Here is a 23505-nt window from a genome sequence, read left to right on the forward strand (position 1 = left end):
GTGACAGGCCTCTGGGGTGACTTTTTTTTTCTTTATTTGCTGTGGGGCTCTGGACAACTGTTGAATAACTGGATGTCATGATGTCGTACCAGACTAAAAGGCTACTGAACGTCTGTATTGGTACAGCCAACACAGGGCACCTCCTGCAAGTACTGCAGAAGCAGTAGCAAGTAGGATTCTGGAATACAGGAATGCTTGTAGAAGGTGCCAGCAAGGCCACAGATTCAGCTTCTCGGAACAAGATGGACCAGGATAAGAGATACTACTGAGTCTGGAGGCAAAGAAGCCCCTATCTCCAAAGCAAAGACCCCCACCTCCACCCAAGATGAGAAGAATGGGTAGTGACTTGAACCACACCTAGCCCCAAACATATGAGGACAGAACATCTAGAAGTCAAACAACAATTTAATAAAGGATATAATGTGGCTGTTATCATTGCCTGGAACCCTGTGACTTCTAACCCACTGAGCAATTAAACTGGAAGGTATGTGAACAGAAAGGGTGTTAACCCCCATGGGACACTGGGTGGGGCAGAGCCCAGGAACCTCAGATTAGCAGCTTCAGAAGAAGGAGACTGCCGAAGACAATGGAGGCGAAGGAAGCTTGGATGGTTGCGCTGTCTGGAGTGGTGACAGTGACGCTGTCCGGAGTGGTGGCAGTGACGCTGCCTGGAGTGGTGCATAGAACTCTCTGGAAAATGAATTCTCCAAATGTCGTGTTCACAGGATTCAGAATTTCACAAACAGACTCGCTGATATCAGAACAGCCTTTCAGCTCCACTCTGGTACGTTCAGTGTCTAAAGACACAAATGTCACAGTCACAACTCTACAACCCTACGGCCCAAGCCCCAGCCCATACAGTTATTTATCTGCAAGCAGTTGAGCAGCATACAAAAGCACCTCTGCTGCTGACAGCCACCCCTTTTTAAGTCTATTTCCACCCCTCCTCCTGCTCCCTTGCTTCCCTCCCCCATCAATACTCTCATCCACTCCTCCCACAGTGTAAGGGCTCCCATGGAGGGGTCAACAAAGCCTGGTGCATTAAGTTACAGTAACCAGACGGCCCTAGATGCTCCAAGTCAACACTTCTCAAGAGGGAGAAGAAACATACATACATATATATCAGTCACACCTATCCACACTTACTGAGCAATGGCAGCCTAGTTCCAAAGAAAGTACTGGAGGATCATGCAGTCAGATAAGCCTGGGGCATAACCACAGGAGGGCAGAAGGAAGGCAACCAGAAGTAGCCCTGAACTAAGAGCAAAAGTAGCAACCAACAAAAGGCTTCCTGGCAGTCTCTGGCCGAAAGACATCCTGAGCTAATCTCTGCTCTGATTCTACCCTTCCAGCCTTTCTGCCCTTCTTAGCTCAGCACTTGGATCAGGGCCTGACATGGGTCAGCTCCAGTCCTGTTAAGGAACTGGAGCCCAGACTTACCATTTACATGCTCAGCAATGATGTGGACACATCGTTCTCCTTCGAAACACTGCCGGGTTTCCTCCTGGCAGGCTTCTGTGCCATTGCCATAGCAAGCAGAGCAATTGATGTTGCTGAGAGTCTGTGATGTGGAGCCTGGGTAAAGAAAAGCCATTACTTAGAATCATGTTATCACACTATCCTAGTGAGGAGGGGATAGGCAGGCAGAGAAGCTGCTGGAGAGTCTGCATCTGGAGAACCTCAGACTAGCCCTAAAGACAATGCTTTGTCCAAAGTTTTCCTATGTACAATCCCTAAAGCCTACCCTTAAGGGGCAGCCAGTCTGCAAGAGTGACAGTTTACAGTGCTCTGGGATAGACATGAGCAAGAAAGGAAAGAATTCAATCTGTAGTCAATGTCAATGACAGCCAGCTGTTTGAAGCATTAGCCAACAGGTGTCTGATTGGCATTAAGACTTGGCCTGAGCAGAAGAACGTGGTCCATTTTCATATTATGATGAAACAAAAAGATAAAACTAAGCATTAAACAATCACATTAAGAAACAGCCCTGCTCCTAATTATCTGTGCTTATGATATTGAACTTCACCATCTCTGCCCACATGTTTTTCTTCATCATAATCAGCAGTTCTCAACCTATTTCCAATGTTCCTAAGAACTGAGCCACTGCTTAACTGCAAAATTACAGTTATGACACAGCAACAAAAATAAATTTATAGTTGTGGGGTCCTCACGCCATCAGAAATAAGTGTTTTCTAGTGGTCACAACCAACAGGTTGAAAACTCAAATTATAGACTAGGAACTCCTGGGTCCCTGAGGCCCTGCAAGGATTCCAAAATGTTAAAACCATTTCTATACAACACCAAGGTATTATATGCTCCTTTTTCTTTATTGCCTTGTGTGTTTGCAGTAGAATTTTCCAGAAGCCCCACATAATGAGTGAGACTGACACAGACTAAATACACAAGCAATAGTGAGATCCCAGCTTCCTTCTAAACCAGAAGCTGAAACACTCTATCAAAATATGTGTTTGGGGGTTTTGCTACAGAGATGGATGTCTCAGCAATTAAGAGCATGAGCTCTTTTCCCAGGTTCAGTCCCCAGCCACCATGTGGCAGATCACAACCCTCTATAACTCCAGCTCCAGAGAATCTGATGTCATCTTCTGGCTTCTGTGGACATTGCACATGAATGGTACACATACATGCAAGCTCTCAGACATAAAATAAAAATAAATAAATATTTAATATACATATATGCACATATATGGAACATTGATCTTATTAAGTGTTTTTGAAAGTTATTTCTATGTAAAACTTTATTACTATTAATATGTACAACTTTTTTCATTTTTGACTTTGCTTTAGACAGGGTCTCACTATATAGCCCAGACTGGCCTTCAACTAATAGAGATCCACCTATCTCTTCCTCTACCTCAAAAGTGCTGGGATTAAATGTATGTACCACCCATGCCTGGCCAAATATTTTTATTTTGAGTAAATTAATTAAAATTTGTGAATTTGCTTCACTTTTATTTCTAAACTGGTAAATGTTAGCAGGTAGAGACCATATAAACAAAAGACTTATTACTGACACTTAGAATGTCTCCAGGTGTGGTGGTGCACACCTATAATCCTAGCAGTCATGAGACAGAGGCAGGAAGACTGAGTGAAGGCATCCTTGGCTCCATAGCAAGTTTGAGATGAGCCTAGACTGCAGGAGATATTGTCTACACAAATATTGCCACACAAATGAAATCCCCATCTTCACTGAAGAAGGGGAAAGCATGATATTTGGGCTGGCTGGGCATCTCCCACATTTCTAATGTGATTGCTGTCAGTCAGACACTAACATCGTCTAGCCATATGCTGAAGTGCCTGGACTTGAGACATCCACCCCACCCCCCCAGCCAAGCACAGAAGACAGAAAACCAAGCCTGGAACATGGAGGGTAACACAGGGCAGGCTGCTGGGCCCAGTACAAACCAGGGTTGGTGTCGTTGCATGATTCTCCTTGACAGCACTGGCTTGCAAAATGGAAGCTTTGGTCATCAAACACATGCACTGTGAAGGCCACTTGGGTGGTTTCATTCTTGGTGCAATTAGTTTTTGAGCAGAACTTGTTCTGGTATGAATACAAGGACCCTCCTACATCAAGGCAAACACAGACTGTTAGTGCCTGGAGAGGCTCCAGGGAGAGCAGCATCCCAAGGAAATAGTGCTTCAGACAGAGCCAGTTGACTTGAACCTCTCCTAAGCACATCTTGGGAGACACTGGAGGTTGCTTAAAATTCAAAGAACTCAGTGGGGTGTAGTGGTGCATGCCTTTAATCCCACCACTTGGGACATAAAGGCAGGTGGATTCTTGTGAGTTCAAAGCCAGCCTAATTTACACAGTAAGTTCCAGGACAGTCAGGGCTACCTTGTCTGGGGTGGGAGGTGGAGAGGAGAGCAAAAAGAAAACCCTTTCCCATCATAGGGAACTCTTTCCTTCATCAGATTAGCAGAGGGATGGGTTAAACTCTACCATTAGCTTGTGTGCCTCATGTGGTCATGTGCAACCATGAGAGATATAAATGAGACCCAGCACAGTGTCGTAAATGTATTTAACACTTTAGAAGTCTTCAGGATTTTTCTTTTTAACTATATCTCTTAAACACATGAACTTTGTGAGTGACAATGTTGTATCATGATGTCAAAAGGTTAAGTACAAATACTAGTCAGGAGGGACACTAGAAAATGGTTGTTTAGTTTAACATATACAGCCCTCCCAGGCCACTAATTTATCTTAACATCTGGTACTGTGATATGACGTCACAGTACCAGAAACTCCATGAGAATCCAGTCAGAGCTACCCAGTATGGAGGCATCAGCTGTATGTGGCTGTTACATTAAATGTGATTTAGTCAAAATAAATTAAGGGACTGGGAATATGGGTCTATAGAGTACTTGTCTGGCACATACAAAGCCCTAGATGTAATGCCTTGCACCACACCAAAAAAAAAAAATTAAGTAAATTTAGCTGGCCAATATTGGCATAAAATTGTAATCCCAGCATTCAAAAGGCAGAGATCAACAGCGGCTTTCTCAATGACTCTCGTCTTTTTGTTTTTGTTTTGTTTTGATAAAGGGTCTTGGGCTAGCTGGCCTGGACCTCACCAGTTTTAGACTGGCAAGCTTCAGGAATCATCTTGTCTGGGCTGCCCTGTACTGAGATTACAGGCCTGCACTGTCATGCCCAGCATTTTCACAAAGGTGCTGAGGGACAAGCTCAGGTCCTCCTGTTTGTGTGGCAAGCACTTTATTGGTTGATCTATCTCCTAAGCCCTCCTTGATGGCCAAGGCCAGGGTTTAGATGTCAGTTTGTTGTCCTTGCTGCTTTTGTGTGTGGAAGAATTCTGAGTGCCCCGAGAGGTTCCTAACAGTCAGAATGCCTGGGAAGGAGTTCACCAAGGAAATATTTTTCATCTAGAAGAGAAAGAAGTCAGGAGACTGAGAAAATAGAGGGCTGGATAAACACAAGTCCCAGGCAAAACCCCTGCCTCTTATTTAGCTCTGAGTTGCTCTTGTTGTATATGTCTATAAACAAATGTATCTACAGTGGAAGTCGGATCAGTGATATTGATTTCCAAGACACGGCAGGGCTTATCTGCATGTTTGATTCTGTGCCTGTGTTGCCATGCAGCTCCTGCTCACCTCAGCCGTGAGCAGGGGAGTCTTCACAACCCACTACTCGCCCCAACTCATGTGTCCTTCATGTGCCCATCCTCTTCCATCTCCCACGAGTACCAGAGATGGAGGCAGCCCCACTCACCTAGAGTGGAGTTGATTGAGGACTCCACACAACTGAAGGAATCTGGGCCACAATCTGTAGCTGAGGCTTCACAGGTACTATTGAATACATGACATTGTCTACACTGCAGGGAGTCTGAGGGGAGAGAGTCACAGAAGTCAACAACCAGTACACATTCACAGAGCACCACACCCAGCACAGGGAGAAAGATCCAGATGGGATGCCCAACAGCCCTCTGAAGATCCCCAAAACGGATGCTATGAGATGGAGTGATGCCCGTTAGTTTCTCCACATTGTTCTCCATTCCCCAACAGGAAGAGCCAACCCTGACCAGCAGCAGAGTGGTCTTTCTGAAGGCAGAGAGGACACACAGGTCTCACACAACACAACTGGCCAGGTGGTGGGTACCAGGATGCCAAGAGCAAGGATGTTCTGATGGGGTAGAAAAGAAGACTTTATGCAGAAGGGGGCTTCTCTCACCTATAACTGTGATGGCAAATGCTGCAAAGACACCAGCGATGAGGATGCCTTTCATGCTGCTGGGGCTGGCTTCTCCCAAAGATGGGAACGCGGAGCCTCAAACCTGGGAAGGCACAAAGAGGGCAGCCTGTGATCTTGGAGGGATGTTGGCCTTAAAATTGTCTTAAAGCCACCGCAACAAGCTTACCACTGGGGCTGTCCTTGTCTCTGGGGGAAAAAAAATCAGGCCTGTCCTGACACAAGGTTGAGTTTCGGTTGCAAATGGACAGAGAGACCAATTTTCAGGACTTCTGGGGCCGAGATATGTGTCTGTCAGACTTTTGTCATTATGATAAAATTCCTGAGATAATCAATTTATAAGGGAAAAAGATTTGTTGTGGCTCATGGCTTCAGAGGTGTCAGTCATTTTGACCCATCACATGGGACTTTGCAGAAGCTAATAACCAAAGAGGTCTGTTCACCAAATAGCAGCCAGAGAGTGACAAGGATAGAACAGAGTATCCCAATGTCTTTCTCAATTAGCTAACTTCCTTCTCCCAGGCCACCCTACTAAAACTCCAGCATCTCACTATAGAGCCGCAGGCTGATGAACAGGCCATGGGCTTTTGTGGCATTTTTGAGATTGACGACTACCTTATACGCCATTCTAGAGCCTTCATCTAGTAGCTGATGGAAGCAGAAGCAGATACCCACAGCTAAACACTAGCCAAACTCCTGGAATGCAGTTACAGAGAGAGAGGAGTGATGAGCAAAGGAGACTAGACCAGGCTGCAGAAACCCACAGAAACTGCTGACCTGAACCAGTCTGACCAGACCCCAGTCTGATAGCTGGGAAACCAGCATAGGACCCACTCAGACCCCCTGTGGGTTAGGAGGACTGGGCAGTCTATGGGGCCTCTAGTAATGGATCAGTATTTATTCCTAGTATATGAATGGACTTTGGGAGCCCATCCCACACAGAGGGATACTTTTTCTGCCTAGACACATGGGAGAGGGCCTAGACCCTGCTCCAAATGATATGACAGACTTTGAAGACTCCCCATGGAAGGCTTCACCCTCCCTGGGGAGCAGAAAGGTGATGGGCTGGGGTTTGGTGGGGGAGGATGGGAGGGAGGATGAGAGAATTGGGATTGACATGTAAAACAACCTTGTTTCAAATTTAAATTAAAGGGGGGGGGGGAGAACTGAAGAAAACCCCTAACAAGGTTCCAGATAAAAAGAACGGCCTGGGTTTTGTGTCCTCCTCTCCTCCCTTAGGTTCTGTGGTCCCATTTCCCCTGCTGCAGGGTCTGTGTCTCTCCCTCTCCCCACCCACCACTCCAGAGTACAATGTCTATTCTCACAGCAGAGGTCTCCCACCTTCGCTTTGATGCACCGGAGCTTTGCTACCACCACCTATGCAGACACCTGTGAGCCCTTGTTCTGCTCCAAGCCCTTTATATACACTAATTTGAGTAATTTGTCCACCTTAGCAACCAGGTACTATTCTTAGTATCTGGACAAAATTGAGGCCTAGAAGAGGAAATTGATGGACTCAAAACCAAGATCTTGCTCCTGAGAAGTGTCAGAGCTGGGGTATGAGGCAGACCCCTCTCTCCCACTCCAGTCTGCTATCCAACACATGTGACACACCTTAGAAGCCAGAGCCTGAACACACAGAAACTCCTGAGGCAGATTAAAGTGACACCAATTTCTCAGTGCCCGGCATCCCTTACCTGCAAGTCATCTGAATTAGATCTTTGGGGCTTGCTAGGTTTTTGCCACATTTGTTAGGATCCTAAGTCTCAGCTCAAGAAATTTCTCTTTGCCTGAGAAGCAATACAGCACAAGAAGCAAACATTTGCACAGAGCCCTCCTTGATCATAATCTTATTGACCCTGTAAATAGCAGCCATAGCCAAATGTGGCTTCTTAGGTTAGCTGACTCAAGGTAGGTACAGGAACATTCATCCCTCAGTACAGGAACCACTGTTTCAATGGTCAGCAGCTGCAGGTGTTCAGCAGTTGTCTCTAACCATGGCAGGCAGAACACCTGCATCCCAAGGAGCCCCAGTGAACAGTGCTGCCTCAAGACAGGCCCCTGTCTCCACCCCACAGACATGCAACCTCTGGCAGAAGCAGAAGCAGAAGCAGCCAGGCTCACCTATGGGCCCAAAGCAGGACACACTCCAGGTGTTTCTTGCTCTCAAGCTTAGCTGCCCCCTGACAGCTGCCACAGACTGAAGCAGAGCTGACCTTTTCTCAGGGAGAACATCTCTCTTACCTGCTCCATCCCGTACCACAGACCAAATACACATCCCGCCACATAGAACACACAGCAGCATGGCCTTCTAGTTGACTTACTAGGGACATAGTCAAGGATGCCCTTTAACTTCTAATCCTCCTGCCTCTGCCTCCTGAGTGCTGGGATGACAGACCTGTGCCATGATACCCAGGCTATGCGACACAAGGAATCGAGCCCAGCACTTTCTGCTTCTTAGGGAAGCACTCTACCAACTGAGTTACCTCTCCCGTCCCCTCCCTGACTTGTAACAATCTATTATTAAATCTTTGTGCGGTCTAGCAGCATGCTTCCACAATTGCTGATATCTGCCAGGGTAGCCAGGGTTCAGAGACACAGTGCACACTGACAACAAAATGACAAGCAAACACATCCCTCGCCTCAGCTTCTATTCCAGCCTGCACATCCTGAGCAGCACTGGCAGAAAAGAACCCCAAGAACATTCTGAAAGCTAGCCAGAGCAGGCCTGTTTCCCCCAGCACCACTGTCCCTGCAGAGTGCATCTTCTGCTAGCATCAAGCTCCAGCCTGAGCATGCCCTCACCTTCTGGGTCCAGTCAGGGACACTATCCTGAGGAAGGAGGATCTGGAAATGTGTTGGAGTGGGTGTGGGGATTGACCTTATATAGCAGATGGCTGTATGGTCCAAAAGCCCAGTTGCCTTCTGGGGAGGAGCCTCTTTGTTATACAAGCCCGGGCTTAGGGCTATTAGATGGTTCCCTGCCCAACCATAGTGATCTGGCTACTTAACCCTTGGCCCCTGTGTGTAGGTGGTGTTCCCTCTGAGACCTGCAGGAATTGGAAGTACTTGCCCTTCCCACAGTGTATGAGGGAACACAGTGTGTTCCTGGCATCTTCCAGAGTGCGCCATAGTGCACCGACTCACTGCCATGGCCTGGAAATAGCATTCCATAATAGCAGCTTGACAAACCAGTCCACTCCTAGTTCCAAAAATCCCTATTTATAGATGAGGACCCCAGCTTGCCCATGGCAGGTCACTGGGCAGAGCCAGATAGATCACAGGAGGACCACACCACTAAGAAAAGAGGCTCAAGCCTCTCTGGCAAATGACTTAACCTGGAGAAGTTTCAGAGTCTTCCAGCCAAGATAAAGCAAAAGCCATTGCACAGCTACATGGGATAATGGGTGGACCACGACAGAAAACCTGCTCACACAGGGTCAAGGCCCCCAGCAGGATTACTGCCTTGTCTGACAGCCAGGACAGTTTCCTGTGGTCAATCTGGGCAGACAGCATTAACTAGAGTCTAGGTCAGGTACACTGAGACGCCCTCCCACCCCTCATGTGATACTGTGGCTCTCCTCATCTTCCTGCTGTTGTCCAACACACACACACACACACACACACACACACACACACACACACACACACGCACACACACGCACGCACGCACGCACGCACGCGCGCACGCGCGCGCACACACACACGTCCCTAGACACTCCTGGAGCACCCTCCATATGTCAAGCTGACTCTAGCCATTTGGGAGGGCCTGTGACTTTTACTCTCCTGAAGTGTTCTCTAGAGAGAAAGACAGAGCATAAATAAATATAAGCAAAACAGACAAAAAAGATCAGGGTCAATGCTGCAACCAAATGTGGTGCTGGACTGAGTTTTAAGTAGAAACATCCGAATGATCTAGTAGAGAAGGCACAACCTGAGTATCTAAGCAGATACTCTGGTCAGTTCTTATTCTCTCTGCCCCATCCTCCCTCACCCATCTAGCAGGGTGTAGGATCAGGTGGAGGATACAGGAGAATGAGCACTGATAGGGGTGGATGAGGAGTGCCCCAGATGCACATGCAGGATTTGAAATGCCTTTGAATTTGTTTGACAGCCTAGGAAGCTCATCCGGTGTCAGAATGAAGATGAGCATAGGAAAACTAGACTAACCAAAGCTAAGTCTCCTCAAGAGGCTGATTCCCAGGCCATAGAGACAAAAGCAACCAAAAGACATGGGCTGAATCCAGACTTTGCACCTCATGTCTCATAAGTTATTTATTAACCTGTTCACCACCCAAGTTACCTGTGTGAAATCCCAATTATAGCCCTGATAAAATAGCTGCTGTTTATTTGCTCCTGAAGTCCTCATGTCATTCCACCATGGTTTCCAAGGCCGTCTATCAGGAAATTGGGGGGAGGGGGAGGGTTTGAGCCTTTGGAGTGACACAGATGATCTCAATCATACCCCTTCATTGGTATCAACACTGAAGGCAACGGTAAGCCTTGGATTAGGATGGGCACCTGTATGACCACTCATCACAGCCCTGGGTTTAGTGCCCCTGAGGTCCTAAATAATATGAATGGGAATCACATTTTGTTTAACAAATGAGAAAACTGAGGCCCAAAGAGGTGCTTCTTCTAAACCTTCAGTCAGCCAGCTTTCCCTGCATCCCAGCATAGCTTAGGGAGCACTGAGCCTCACTCTTTCTACCCAAAGGGTTGGAAACACTGATCCTAAGGGTAACATCTCTGTCATCAGTCACCAGAAGTTATGGGAAGCCACCTTCCTAAAGCAGACCCTCAGGCTAACTAGCTAAGAAGCCCAAAGGCCCAAGAGAAGCCAGACCCAGTGATCAACCCAACTTTCACTCGAGCCAAGAATCCCCTAGAGTGGCTTACACATGCTGGTTCCATCATATCTGGAAAAGAGGATGAGGTCACCCATCCTTATGCCAGGTTCAGCTGAGGAGAGTCTAACTGGGTCTCAGAAAGCCATACCAGCATGTAAGCCTAGAGCAACTGTGGAAGTGGTTCCCTCCCAGGGTTTCTCTCAGCCTCCAGCATGGATGTGAGCCCCCCCCCCAAAGAGTCCAGTTGCTGTAAAGTGTACAAAGAAATCAGGGAAGAACTAGGCATGAGTTCAGCAGAAGAGTCCATCAAGAATGACCACCCATGTCCCACTTGCTCTCTGTCTGCTTCTGGGAGCTATCATGACTACCTTATTCCTACAGCTGTTATATTAGAATGGGCAAAAGAAATCATCAAAATCACTGCCCTCAATGTTCCCGCCCCCAACCTAGTCACTTTGCAGAGGACCCAGGCATGTCCTGAAACATAAGCTTCACCCATGGTCCATGCTCCTCTTTGAGATAAATAGTCTCAACGTCTGTTCATATCTTCTGAATGGGAAAGACATCATCGCTCACTTCCTATGTTATTCAAAGAATTAAAGGAGAGTGTAGGAACAGGAGGAAATGCTCAGAGGTTAAGAACACTGGATGCTCTTGCAGAGGACCCCAGTTCAGTTCCCAGCACCCTCAGGTGGCTCACGACCTTCTATATCCAGCTCTGGTAGATCCAGTGCTGTCCTCTGGCATCCAAGCACATCCCATGTGTGTGATGCACTAATACTTATCCATACAAAAAAAATATTATTTAAGCTGGATGGTGGTGGCACACATCTTTAATCCCAGCACTCAGGAGGCAGAGGTAGACATATCTCTGAGTTTGAGGCCAGCCTGGTCTACAGAGTAAGTTCCAGAACAGCCAGGGATACACAGAGAAAGCCTATCTCAAAAAAATTAAGTAAATCTTTTTTAAAAAGAGAGAGAGAGATTATGGGGAAGACATTTGGCATGCATACATACAGGTCATAGGGCCACAGGAGCAATGGCTAGCTCTGTAGCCATGATCTCACACCTGAGACACCCCATCCTCAGCCTAAAGGGACACACAAGAACACACAGCATAGTGACCTGGGTGAAACCCAGACTCGGAGTACACCCTGCCGTCTACCAGCAAAGTGAGCTTAGAATATTACATACCATCCGAATCTCTGGTTCTTCACCTGAGCAAAAAACAGAAGTTGCAATATCTGACTGGTTGTAAAGATCAAGAGGTTTGGGAGTTATCATTTCTGTAAGCTGTGCCAAGTTGTTCACTTAATGTTTTGTGATTTGCATCAACCCTTCAAACAAAGTAAAGTAGTATCAAAAGCAAAAAAAAACAACAAACAAACAAAAAATTAAGAGATAAGTATATAAAGATCTTTGCCCAATATACAGAAGACTATAAGACTGGCCCAAGGGAATTTTTACAGTGTTGTCAGTGACTTGGGAAAACCCACCAACAAGGCCCTTTCTGGTGAGCATGTGTCTAGGAGCAAATCAGCTAACCATTGAGGAAAGTTTCAGTATAATCATTTCTGCAAAACCTGTGAACAAGACTGGACTGATGGCTCAGCTGTTACGAGCACACACTGTTCTTTCAAAAGACCCAGATCCCAGCACCCATGTTAGGCTAACTCACAGACAGCTCCAGCCCCAAGGGATTTGACAGCCTCTTCTGGCCTCTTTGTGTGCCTGCACACATAACACACACACATACACACACACACACACACACACACACACACACACACAAGTTCTCATTTAAAAGGTGACAGTCCCCTCCTTCCTTGCTCTTTCTCTAACCATTGACCTTTATTCCCCACCTCCACACATCCTCACCACTAAGTTTTAAATTTACTCATTTATTCAACAAGGCATTAACAGAAAGGTGAAGAAAACAAGTCAATTCCCTGCCCACCCTAGCCTTTTAAAAAAATGTAATGAAAGCAACTACAAGCAGACAGACGTGTTCAGATCAATGCATAGTGTTGTCACAGAATTAAAATGGAAGAAACACAAGAAATAGCATGGCTGACCCCGCAGACACACAGAATTCCAGCAAGACCCTTCTGAAAACTGAGAAGAAGCAAGGCGGGGAATTAGAAAGGCAAAATGGCCCCAAAAGTCTCGTTGACTTTGGAACAATGTGACTTGCTTAAGGAACTGAACCAAGTTTACTACAGGATTACCAATTCACTAAAGAAATCAGTGTATGGAGAATTTACAGGTCTGCACTCACACCCTCCTCCTGAGCTCATTTTAATATTCTCTCTTTGTTCCCTTTATAATCAGTTTAGATTATGGGCAAAGAGTACCTGAGCTGCTTGCAACACACTAGAGCAATTTATGGTCTGTGAGTCAATGTTTCTTCCAAGGCTATAATTTCCTTCTCCATAAAATGGTGTGTTTCAGAATTGGTGTCTTTACACACCAATAATAAGCATACACAGGAGAAAATGTAAGAAATTACATCCACATACCCACCAAAACACACAACAATAAGGTGCCTAAGGAGTGAGTAAAGAACTCTGTGGTAGTTGATACTGGCTGTCAACTTGACAGACTCTAGAATCACCTAATAGGCAGACCTCTAGTCATGTCAGTGAGGGGGTCAATTAAGGTGGGAAAGTCAACCCTAAATGTGGATGGCACCATTCCATGGGCTGGAGTCTTCCAGGAACAAAAGGAGGAAGAGAACTGAAGATCGGAATTCCTCTCTCATTCTCTCTCTCTCTCTCTCTCTCTCTCTCTCTCTCCCTCTCTCTCTCTCTCTCTCTCTGCTTCCAGACTGCTCCTGCTGATGTTTGAAGCATTCCCTCTACATTTTCTTCTATAAGTTTCATGTTTTAGCACCCATTTTCTTCTGGGACATTTCAAGCACCTGCCAACATGACTGTCCTATTATAATGGACTACACCCTTGAACAATGAGCCAAAAAAGAGCCTTTATTTCTTACTCGGCTTGCTGGGTATTTTCTCAAAGCAGTGAAGAAAGTAACTGATACAGCCTCCTATAACAGAATAATGAAATACTGATGAAAGAAAGCACAAGCAATGGGTGATCATGAATTGGAGGAACCGATACTGGTATAATGTCATTATTCAAAACAACTTCACATTCATTACAAAATGCAATCCCCATAAAAATACCAATTAGACTTCTCAGAGCTAGAGAAGATAATACATTCATATAAAGGCATAACAGACTTCAAATAGCCAAATCAGTATTGAGCAGAAACAAGGTCTGGAAGAATCACAGCATTTGATTTTAAAACATAGACCAAAGCTATAAAAACAAAAACACTACTAGCATAAGCTCAACACACAGATAAGTAGAATACAATTGAAAACATAGAAATAACCCATGCATCAACCCCCTCACAACTGATCTTCAATACAACTCCCAGAATATGTATTGGGGAAAATATGATCTCTTTAATAAGTAATAATAGGAAAACTGGATATCCATAAGAACAGTGGAAGTAGAGCCTTGTCTCCACTCAACTCAAAGCTACACTGGTAGCTACAGGGTGTTGTAAAAGGCAACTTTTTACTGCATTTATTTACCGTGTGTGTGTGTGTGTGTGTGTGTGTGTGTGTGTGTGTGTGTGTGTGTGTGTAGGTAGGTAGAAGGACAATGGTCGGTTCTCTTCTTCTATCATGTGGGTTCCAGGAATGAAACCCAAGAAGCAAGAACCTTTACCTGCAGAACCATCTCACCTACCCAAGGCAATGACAAATTTCAAAAGCACAGGAAACAAAAGCAAAAAATTGACAAATTGGATCCTTTCTTTGGCTCATCAGCATGAATCTTGAATGTTCACACCATTGAGTGGCATGTGTCTCCCACAAACCTTGTTACCACATCAAAGCCATACCAGTCTGATGTAGAAAAGAGGATAAAGAAAGAAAGAAAAGAAAAGAAATAAAGACAAAGGAAAATAACAAAAAAAATTAAAAGTGACTAATGGAACTATTTCAAACTGGAAAGTGTCTGGTCAGCAAAGAAAACAAAGAATGAGAAGACAGTTTCCACAATGGGAAAGATGTGCAATTTGTTCTTCTGAGAAAGAACTGGTATCCAGAATACACAAGGACTAAAATATTCAACTGCTGAAAAAGTAGTCCAGCCAAATGACCTGAATACACATTTCATAAAAATGCTATCTAAACAGCCATGAAGTACTATTTATAAAATACTATGGACATCACCAACCAAAGAAATGCAAATTAAAACTACAATGAAACATTGTCTCAGCCCAGCTGGCATGGAATGAAAAAGACAACAATGCTGATAACAAATAACAAAAGGTATAAATAGTAAATAAACAAATAATGAGACAAATAACAAATGCTGCCCACCATGAGGAGAACAGAAAACTCATACATGAATACAGTTAGTATGGAAAACTGCATGGAGGCTCCCCAGAAAACTAGAAATAAAACTGCCATGTAACCCAGCTGTCTTGCCCCTAGGTACATCTGCCAAGGGAACAAAATGTCAGGTCATTCATACTGCCGCACTGCTCAGACAGGATACAGAGTCCCCAGCAGTGGTCACTCACTCATTGATGAATGGATTAGGAAAAAATAGTGGATATACACAGTGGAATGATAGCCATGGAAAAGAATGAAATTCTGGCATTTGTGGCAACCTAGATGGAGGGCATTGTATTAAATAAAAAAGCACTGCATGTTCTCATTCATGTCTGGGAGCTTACCAAATTAGTTTCATAGAAATAAAGAGTAGCACAAGGCCATGCTGATATCAGTGATCAGTGCTGGCAATGGGGACCATGTCAAGGTTCGTGGTCCATCCTGCATCCAGATACCATGTCAATGTCTGTGGTCTGTGCTACTACTGGAAACCATGTGGAAGTCCACCATCTGTGCTGCTGCTGGCTGTCATGGGCAAGGAAGCTTCTTTTACAGTGGGACCAATGACTGCAGACGCATAGTTGAGAATGAGAGACATTAAAGACATCTGTGCCAACCTCTCCCCACCCCATCTCTCCCCCCAAAAAAGAAACAGTCTAGACAGGATTCATTGTAAAGAGTCTGTGAAATCATAATGGGGATGCTAAGTGTAGCTCTTCAGTTGATGGCTTCTGATGACAGGGGGATTGGAGGACTCACTTGTCTTTAAGGGGCTGGCCACTTGGACTTTGACCATGCTCCAATAAGTATATGTGCAACCAGCAATACAAACTGTACTTGGTAAATTCTTTTTCTTTTGTGTGGGGGGAGGCAAAAGGATGGGAGTATGAACCTGGGAGGAATGGAGAGCAAGCATGATCAGGGTACAAAGTTTCCAAAAACGTTAGGTTGGGAATAAATAAATAAATACTGGCTATTTAGGGAAAAAATAAAGGAAATACAGAGTAGAGAGTGGGTTAGTGAGGCTACAAAGAGGACAAAGGAGGTGAAATTAGAAGTCAGTTTGTAGCTACAAAACCCAGTTAGGCATAGAATCAGCCTTGGAGCAAGGCACCATTTGGGAATAGTGGCGTTCACCATTATTGAATATCCTAAAATAGTTAAACAAATAGGCTTTGAAGGTTCCCAAAACAAAGAAATTATCAGAGCTGAAGAGATAACTTCTGTGGTTAAGAGCACTGCTGTTCTTCCAGAGGACCTGGGATCAGTTCCCAGCAGCGTCAGGAAACTCACAACCAAGCACTTATAACTAACTCCATCTCCAGGACATCTGACCACAATCTTCTGGCCTCTGAGACACACACATCAGACAGATACACACAAATGCATAAATTCAATAGCAATAGTGAAATAAATAATAAATGTTGGAGTTGATGGGCATAATAATTGTCTTCCATTCAATTGCTACACTTCATATTCACACAGCAAAATCTCAATTTGTACCAATAAATATGTATAGCTGTTGTGTGTCAAATCACAATAATAAAGTGGAACAAGAAAGTGTATCTATCTGAGAGAAAATGTGTAGCATCTTATCACCCCTTATTAGTGAAGTAGATTGGAAGATAACCAATTGGCCACAGACTCCACCAAAACTAACCAATGGAACATGTGAGCCAGGCCCAGGACCCTAACATCCTTTCATGGTGTGTCAAGAACAATCTTCCCAGGTGAGGAACTCCCCACTGCCAAGTACTGGCCTGCATCCAAATGCACTCTAACTCTCTCTCCCACCCTCCAGACCCAGAAGCCACAGACAGAGGACAGAGAACAGATGACAGCCTGCATTGGCAACTGACCATGCTCTAGAGTCAAAGCATCAGAAACTCCAGAAGGAAGAGAAGGGTGAAGTTCTGGGTTCCCTAGGGTGACATATGGGTTCCCAGGGAAGTGAGAAGAAGGGAGAGAGGAATGAAGGCTCCATGGAACAAGGCAGAGGCAAGAATCTGGGAATGAGCAAGGAGAGACAGAGAGTGAGAAGAAAGGAGGGTGGCTCTGAGCCCTCCCCTCTCCTCTCACCATTCCCATGCCACTTAGAATGGGAGCCACATGAGTGCCACATCAGAGGCAGATGCACAGCCTGGTCTGTCTCAGAGCAAGACCCAGCCTCCAGCCTCTCTGAAGGTGATGAGCACTGGTGCTACCAGTTTTATTAGTCTAGTTTTAGGTATGTTATTCCAACAGAGCCAGCAGCTCCTCTCACATTTCAATCTTTTGTTCATCTCTCTTCTGAATCAAAAAAAAAAAAAAAATTGGACACTGGATTTGGATATTGGCTTTGTGTAAACCATACATGTATGACACTAGCATACAAGGCCTTTCAAAGTTATTTAGTGAGTTTAAAGGTCCTTGAAATGTTCACAGAGAAAGGACACAGGTAAGATAAATAGGTAGATAGACAGACAGACAGATGATAGGTAGGTAGATACATTGATAGATACATAGGTAATACATAGATAAACAGCTCAATAATGTTTGATTTAATCTTCTCCAGTAGCATTTGTTTTCCTACAAACAACATAACTTCATTTTTCCTTATGGCTGGAAAGGCTTAAAATGTATGCATGATCCATGTTTTCTTTACCCATTCCTCTGCTCTGGACAGCTAGGTTGGTTCTGTAACAAAGCTGTTGTGAATAGTGCTATGGTGTGCATGTACTGTGGCATTGACAGCGTCCTTAGGGTAGATACTCAGCAATGCTTAGATAAGTCATATATATCTACTAGTTTTATGATGAGCCTCCAAACTGATTTCCATACTAATCGAATTAAGTCTGTCTCAAAAAAAAGATGAGTATCACATATCTCTCATTTATGGACCCTAGATTTTACATAGATACATAAAATCATGTGTGTACACATCACATCAAAGAGGAAAGGAGATTGTCTAGGGAACAGAGGGGAACTAAGGAAGGGAGAGAAACAAGAGCAAAGGGTAGTGCTAAGAGTGTTGTATGCTCAAAGTACTTCATATACTTTTGTGAAAGAATCTGTTGACTAATCACAGTTGTCAATTTGACTGGATCTGGAATCAACTAAAATTCAAGCTACTGAACACTCCTGTGGGGGATTTTCTTGATCTGATTATTTCAAGCAGGAAAACCACACTAAATCAGGGCTTCTGGAACAGCCCAGATTAAAAGACATGGAAGCTTTGCTTTTTGCCTGCTTTCCTCGCTCATGCTGGCAAGTTCATCTATCCTGTTGCTGCTGCATTCTTCCACCAATAGAAGAACTATTCTGTTCAGCTCCAAAGTAGACTGAAGCCCAGTGGCTCTCCAGGAAACCCCCAGCTTCAATGTCAGATGGGGAGTGTGGAGACATCCAGCCTTGTGGATCCAGCAATTGCTGGTTCTCAGCCTCTCCAAAATGAGATAGCCATTACTAGACTACCTGGGCCACACTGTGTAGCCAATCTAACAAATTCTCTTTTAATATGTATGTATTAATTCTATCAAGTTTCTTCTTATAGATAACTGTGATTAACACACCTTATATAAGACAGTATAATAAAATCAAACAAAACATTCAATTTCCAAATGAAGCCAATATTTTAGAAGGTGGATTCCTTTTCTGAAGCAGCAATCTTAGGAATCAACACACAGACACCCTCTGAACTGCTGAAAACCATTTTGACAACCAGCCAAGCAATACTGCAATGAACAAGTATTTATTCAGGGTTAGAGAGATGGCTCAGTGATTAGGAACACATACTGCTCTTGCACAGGACCAGGATTCAGTTCCCAGCACCCACAACTGTCCTTAACTCCAGTTCCAAAGGGATCTGACAACTTCTTTTGACTGTCACAGGCTCCTGCACACAGATGAGCCACAACATACATACAAGCATACATGCATACACAATAAATCAACTGATTTTTAAAAAATATTTATTCCACTTTCCGGGGCCCTGTTCGGAGCCTCCTGAGGACTGATGACTGGGGATTGTGTGCGGGGGGAGCCCATCCTGGAGGACCAGCCCATCCAGTGTCTGCTTGCGTTCTAGTCCCACCTCCACCCACAGGAACCGGTAAGCGTGGGCCTGCTTCTGGCCCACCTTCTGGGGCCCTGCTTGGAGCCTCCTGAGGCCTCGGGACTACACATACACAGAGGAACCCATCCAGATGGACCAGCCCATCCAGAGTCTGCCAGCACCCTAGTCCTGCCACTACCCACTGAAAAAGGAGAGCCATCAGAGTATTTGACCTGCTTGAACCCACCGGAAGAGAACCTTGGTCCTATACCCACCAGGAGAGGGAGAGACCCCACAGTTACGCACTGGAAGAAAGGATGGGTAGATGACAGTATAAGAACACAGTTAACGGGGGGGGGGGACGCGGCGGGGTCGCTGCGGGGACCGCAGCCCCCCAAACTTTGGAAGTGTCCAGTCGCTTTCTACTAGCATGGCGACATCCTCCCAATATCGCCAGGTGCTGACTGACTACGGGCCACCATCACTAGGCTTCACCCAGAGATCTGGAAATAGCAAGGTGCCTCAGAGTAAACATGCAGAGCTGCTGGCCATCATTGAAGAGTTGGGGAAAGAGATCAGACCCACATATTCGGGGAGCAAGAGTGCCATGGAAAGACTAAAACGAGGCATCATTCATGCCGGAAGCCTGGTTCGGGAGTGCTTGGCTGAAACAGAATGTAATGCCAGGTCCTAGCCCCTAGCCAGTCTGAAGAGGCCCATCTTGCTACCCCATGGAGATGAGAGGCTTTGTTCAAAATGGCAGTAGTTTTCCTACCATGGTCATTAAGCTCTGAACCCACATTCAGAAGATTGGGAAGACATTTTGCAGTTACTGATGATGTGCATTTTAAGTAGTTAGGAACCATCCAGCTCTTTTTTCTTTCCAAACATTGATCTAAAAGATGTTTGTGAAGCTACTTCATAGCAAGCTGTTGTTTGCCCCCAAATACCAGTGTCCCCTTTAATCTCCCTTTGGATACATTTGCCATTTGAATCACCCCAGTTGACTTCCTTTCCCTGAGCTCACCTGCCTCTGAGGACTTGAGTGCAAACCACAGTGCGTTTGCTTAGTAGCTGGCCTGCCTGTGTACAGTGTAAACCCTGCTTCACGGAGCTTCTCTGCTTAAGCGTTTGCATGACTGAGTGCTTTGAAGTCAATCTTTAAAATGCACAAGTTATAAATACAGAAGAAAAAGCAATCCACCCAAGCTACCAAGCGCCCTGCAAATGTCCACCCTGAGACTGTAGATCTCAGTTCCATGTTTACTGTGAGATGATCACATCTGGAAGAAAATGACTGAAACTGTTGCATCTTTGTATTTATTACTTGATGTAATAAAGCTTATTTTCATTAAAAAAAAAAAAGATCAATATGATGCCCCCAGAGTCTAGTGACTTCACACTATCAAGACCTGAACACCCCAACACAGAAGAAGCAGAAGAGAATGACTGTAAAAAAAAAAAAAAAAAAAAAAAAAAAAAAAAAAAACAACTTCATGAAGATGATAGAGACTCTAAAAGAGGAAATGAGAAAATCCTTTAAAGAAATGGAAGAAAAGACAAACCAAGAATTGCAAGAAACAATTCTAACAGTGCAAGGTTTGGAAGCTGAAATAGATACAAAACACACACACACAATCTAAGGGAATGCTAGAAATAGAAAAGCTAGGTAAACAATCAGGAACTACAGATGCAATCATAACCAACAGAATACAAGCGATGGAAGAGAGAATATCAGGTGTTGAAGATACACTAGGAGAAATAGATTCATCGACCAAAGAAAATCTTAAGTCCAACAAATCCCTAACACAAAACATCCAAGAAATGTGGAACACCATGAAAAGACCAAACCTAAGAATAATAGGTATAGAAGAAGGCAAAGAAGCCCAGCTTAAAAGTGCAGAAAATATATTCAACAAAATCATAGAAGAAAACTTTCTCAACCTGAAGAAGGGTATGCCCATGAAACTACAAGAAGCAACTGAACATCAAACAAACTGAACAAAAAAAAAAAAAAAACAAAAACAAAAACAAAAAGTCCCCTCGCTATGCCACATAATAATTAAAACACCAAAGATACAGAATAATGAAAGAATATTAAGAGCAACGAAGGAAAAATGCCAAGTAACATATAAAGGCAAACCTATCAGAATTACACTTGACTTCTCCATGGAAACTCTGAAGGACAGAAGGTCCTAGATAGATATTCTACCAACACTAAGAGACAATGGATGCCAGCCCAGACTACTAACCCCAGCAAAGCTTTCAATCACTATAAATGGAGAAACCAAAATATTCCATGATAAAACCAGATTTAAACAATACATTTAAACTAGTCCAGCCCTACAGAAAGTTCTGGAAAGAATACTCCAACCCAAAGAAGTTAACTACACTCACAAAAAGATAGGCAATAGATACTCCCACTTTACCAACAGCCAAAAGAAAAATGGGAGGAAATTCACACACAATACCAACATCAACAAATCTGAAACAAACAATAATTAACAATCAATGGTCATTAATGTCCCTCAATATTAATGGTCTTAACTCGCCTATAAAAAACACACAGGCTGACAGAAAGGATATGAAGACAGAATACATCCTTCTGTTGCATACAAGAAACACACCTCTATTGTAGTTTAATAAGGATCAGGAGAAACAAATAGGCCAAATAGATGTTTATTCGGGGAGAAATAACTTACAACAAAGAGAGATGAACACCAACAGGTTCCTGGTCCCAAGGATGCCTCCAGATGCTTTCCTGTCCCCGTGCTGCAAGCAAGAGAGCGCTCCCGGGGCCCTTTCCCCAGACCTTATTCCCACAGGTAACATCTGCCCCTGTCTCCACCCCCAATGGGCATGGTCGGTGCCATAGGCATGGACAAAGTGAATATCTCACTACACACCTCAACTTCAAAGACAGACTTCACCTCAGAGTATAGAGTTGGGAAAGGATTTTTCAAGCAAATGTACCCAAGAAACAAGCTGTTATAGCAATCCTAATGTCTAACAAATTAGACTTCAAATTAAAATCAATCAAAAGAGATGAAGAAGGTCATTTCTTATTCATCACAAGAAAAATTCATCATGATGAAGTCTCAATTCTGAACATCTATGCCCCAAATACAAAGGCACCCACGTTCATAAAAGCAACATTACTAAAACTCAAATCCCACATAAAACCTCACATACTTATAGTGGGAGATTTCAACACCCCACTCTCAACACTACACAAGTACATCAGACAGAAACTCAACACAGAAACAAAGGAACTAACAGAAGTTATGATGCAATTGGTTTTAACAGACATTTATAGAGCATTCGATCCAAATACAAAAGAATATACCTTCTTCTCAGTGCTACATGGAACCTTCTCTACAATCAAACACGTATCCTGCAATATAGCAAACCTCAATAGGTTAAAAAAAATGGAATAACCTCCTGTATCTTATCAGACCATCATTGCAGAAACCCTACTAACTCATGGAAATTGAACAATGCGCAATTGCACCATCCCTGGGTCAAGTAAGAAATAAAGAAAGAAATTAAAGACTTCCTAGAATTTAATGAGAACGAAAACACAACATACCCAAACTATGGGACACTTTGAAGACAGTGCTAAGAGGAAAGTTCATAGCACTAAGTGCCCCCATGAAGAAACTGGAGAATAGTCATACTAGAAAATTAATAGCACAACTGATAGCTCTAGAATGAAAAGAAGCAAACTCACCCAGGAAGAGTAGACACCAGGAAATAATCAAATTGAGGGCTGAAATCAATAAAGTAGAAACTAGGAAAACAATACAAAGAATCAGTGTAACACAGAGTTTATTCTTTGAGAAAATCAGCAAGATAGGCAAACCTTTATCCAAACTAACCAAAAGGCAGAGAGAAAACATGCAAATTAACAAAACCAGAAATTAAAAGGAGAACATCACAAAGGACACTGAGGAAATCCAGAGAATCTCCAGTTCATACTCTGAAAACCTGTACACCACAAAATTTGAAAATTTAAAAGAAATGAACAATTTTAAGGATAGATATCACTTACCAAAATTAAATCAAGAAGAGATAAGTAATTTAAATAGACCTATAACCCCTAACAAAATAGAAGCAGTCATCAGAAGTCTCCCAACCACAAAAACCCAGAATTCTGCCAAAAATTCAAAGATCTAATACCAATACTCCTCAAAGTGTTCCACACAATAGAAGCAGAAAAGTCATAGCCAAACTCTTTTTACCAGGCTACAATTACTGTGGTAGCCACGCCACACAAAGACACAACTAAGAAAGGGAACTTCAGACAAATGTCCCTCATGAACATTGATGCAAAAATGCCCAATAAAATACTGGCAAATAGAACACCTCAGAGAAATTATCCACCACCACCAAGTAGGCTTCATCCAAGGGATGCAGGGATGGATCAATATATAAAAACCCATCCATGTAATCTATCATATAAACAAACTGAAAAAGAAA

The 23505-nt window shown here is 43.9% G+C and overlaps 2 protein-coding genes and 1 non-coding gene across 3 annotated transcripts; 2 read left to right on the plus strand and 1 right to left on the minus strand.

Annotated features, from left to right (window-relative positions):
• Window positions 1–387: 387 nt before the first annotated feature.
• LOC127219775 (ly6/PLAUR domain-containing protein 8) lies at window positions 388–5809 on the minus strand. Its single transcript, XM_051181545.1, has 5 exons — window positions 5711–5809; window positions 5252–5365; window positions 3424–3585; window positions 1431–1575; window positions 388–781 (listed from the first exon to the last, which is right to left on the minus strand). Exons 1-5 carry the CDS (start codon window positions 5763–5765, stop codon window positions 547–549), a joined length of 711 nt encoding a protein of 236 aa, XP_051037502.1. The 5' UTR covers window positions 5766–5809; the 3' UTR covers window positions 388–546.
• Window positions 5810–14399: 8590 nt separating this feature from the next.
• Window positions 14400–14504, plus strand: LOC127219887 (small nucleolar RNA U13). Its single transcript, XR_007834318.1, has one exon. It is a non-coding gene; the product is annotated as a small nucleolar RNA U13 (small nucleolar RNA).
• Window positions 14505–19456: 4952 nt separating this feature from the next.
• Window positions 19457–20391, plus strand: LOC127219776 (cyclin-dependent kinase 2-associated protein 1-like). Its single transcript, XM_051181546.1, has one exon. It carries the CDS (start codon window positions 19457–19459, stop codon window positions 19718–19720), a length of 264 nt encoding a protein of 87 aa, XP_051037503.1. The 3' UTR covers window positions 19721–20391.
• The last annotated feature ends 3114 nt before the right edge of the window (window positions 20392–23505 follow it).

This window comes from Phodopus roborovskii, unplaced genomic scaffold (genome assembly GCF_943737965.1).
Source record: "Phodopus roborovskii unplaced genomic scaffold, PHOROB, whole genome shotgun sequence".
Lineage (NCBI taxonomy): Eukaryota > Metazoa > Chordata > Mammalia > Rodentia > Cricetidae > Phodopus > Phodopus roborovskii.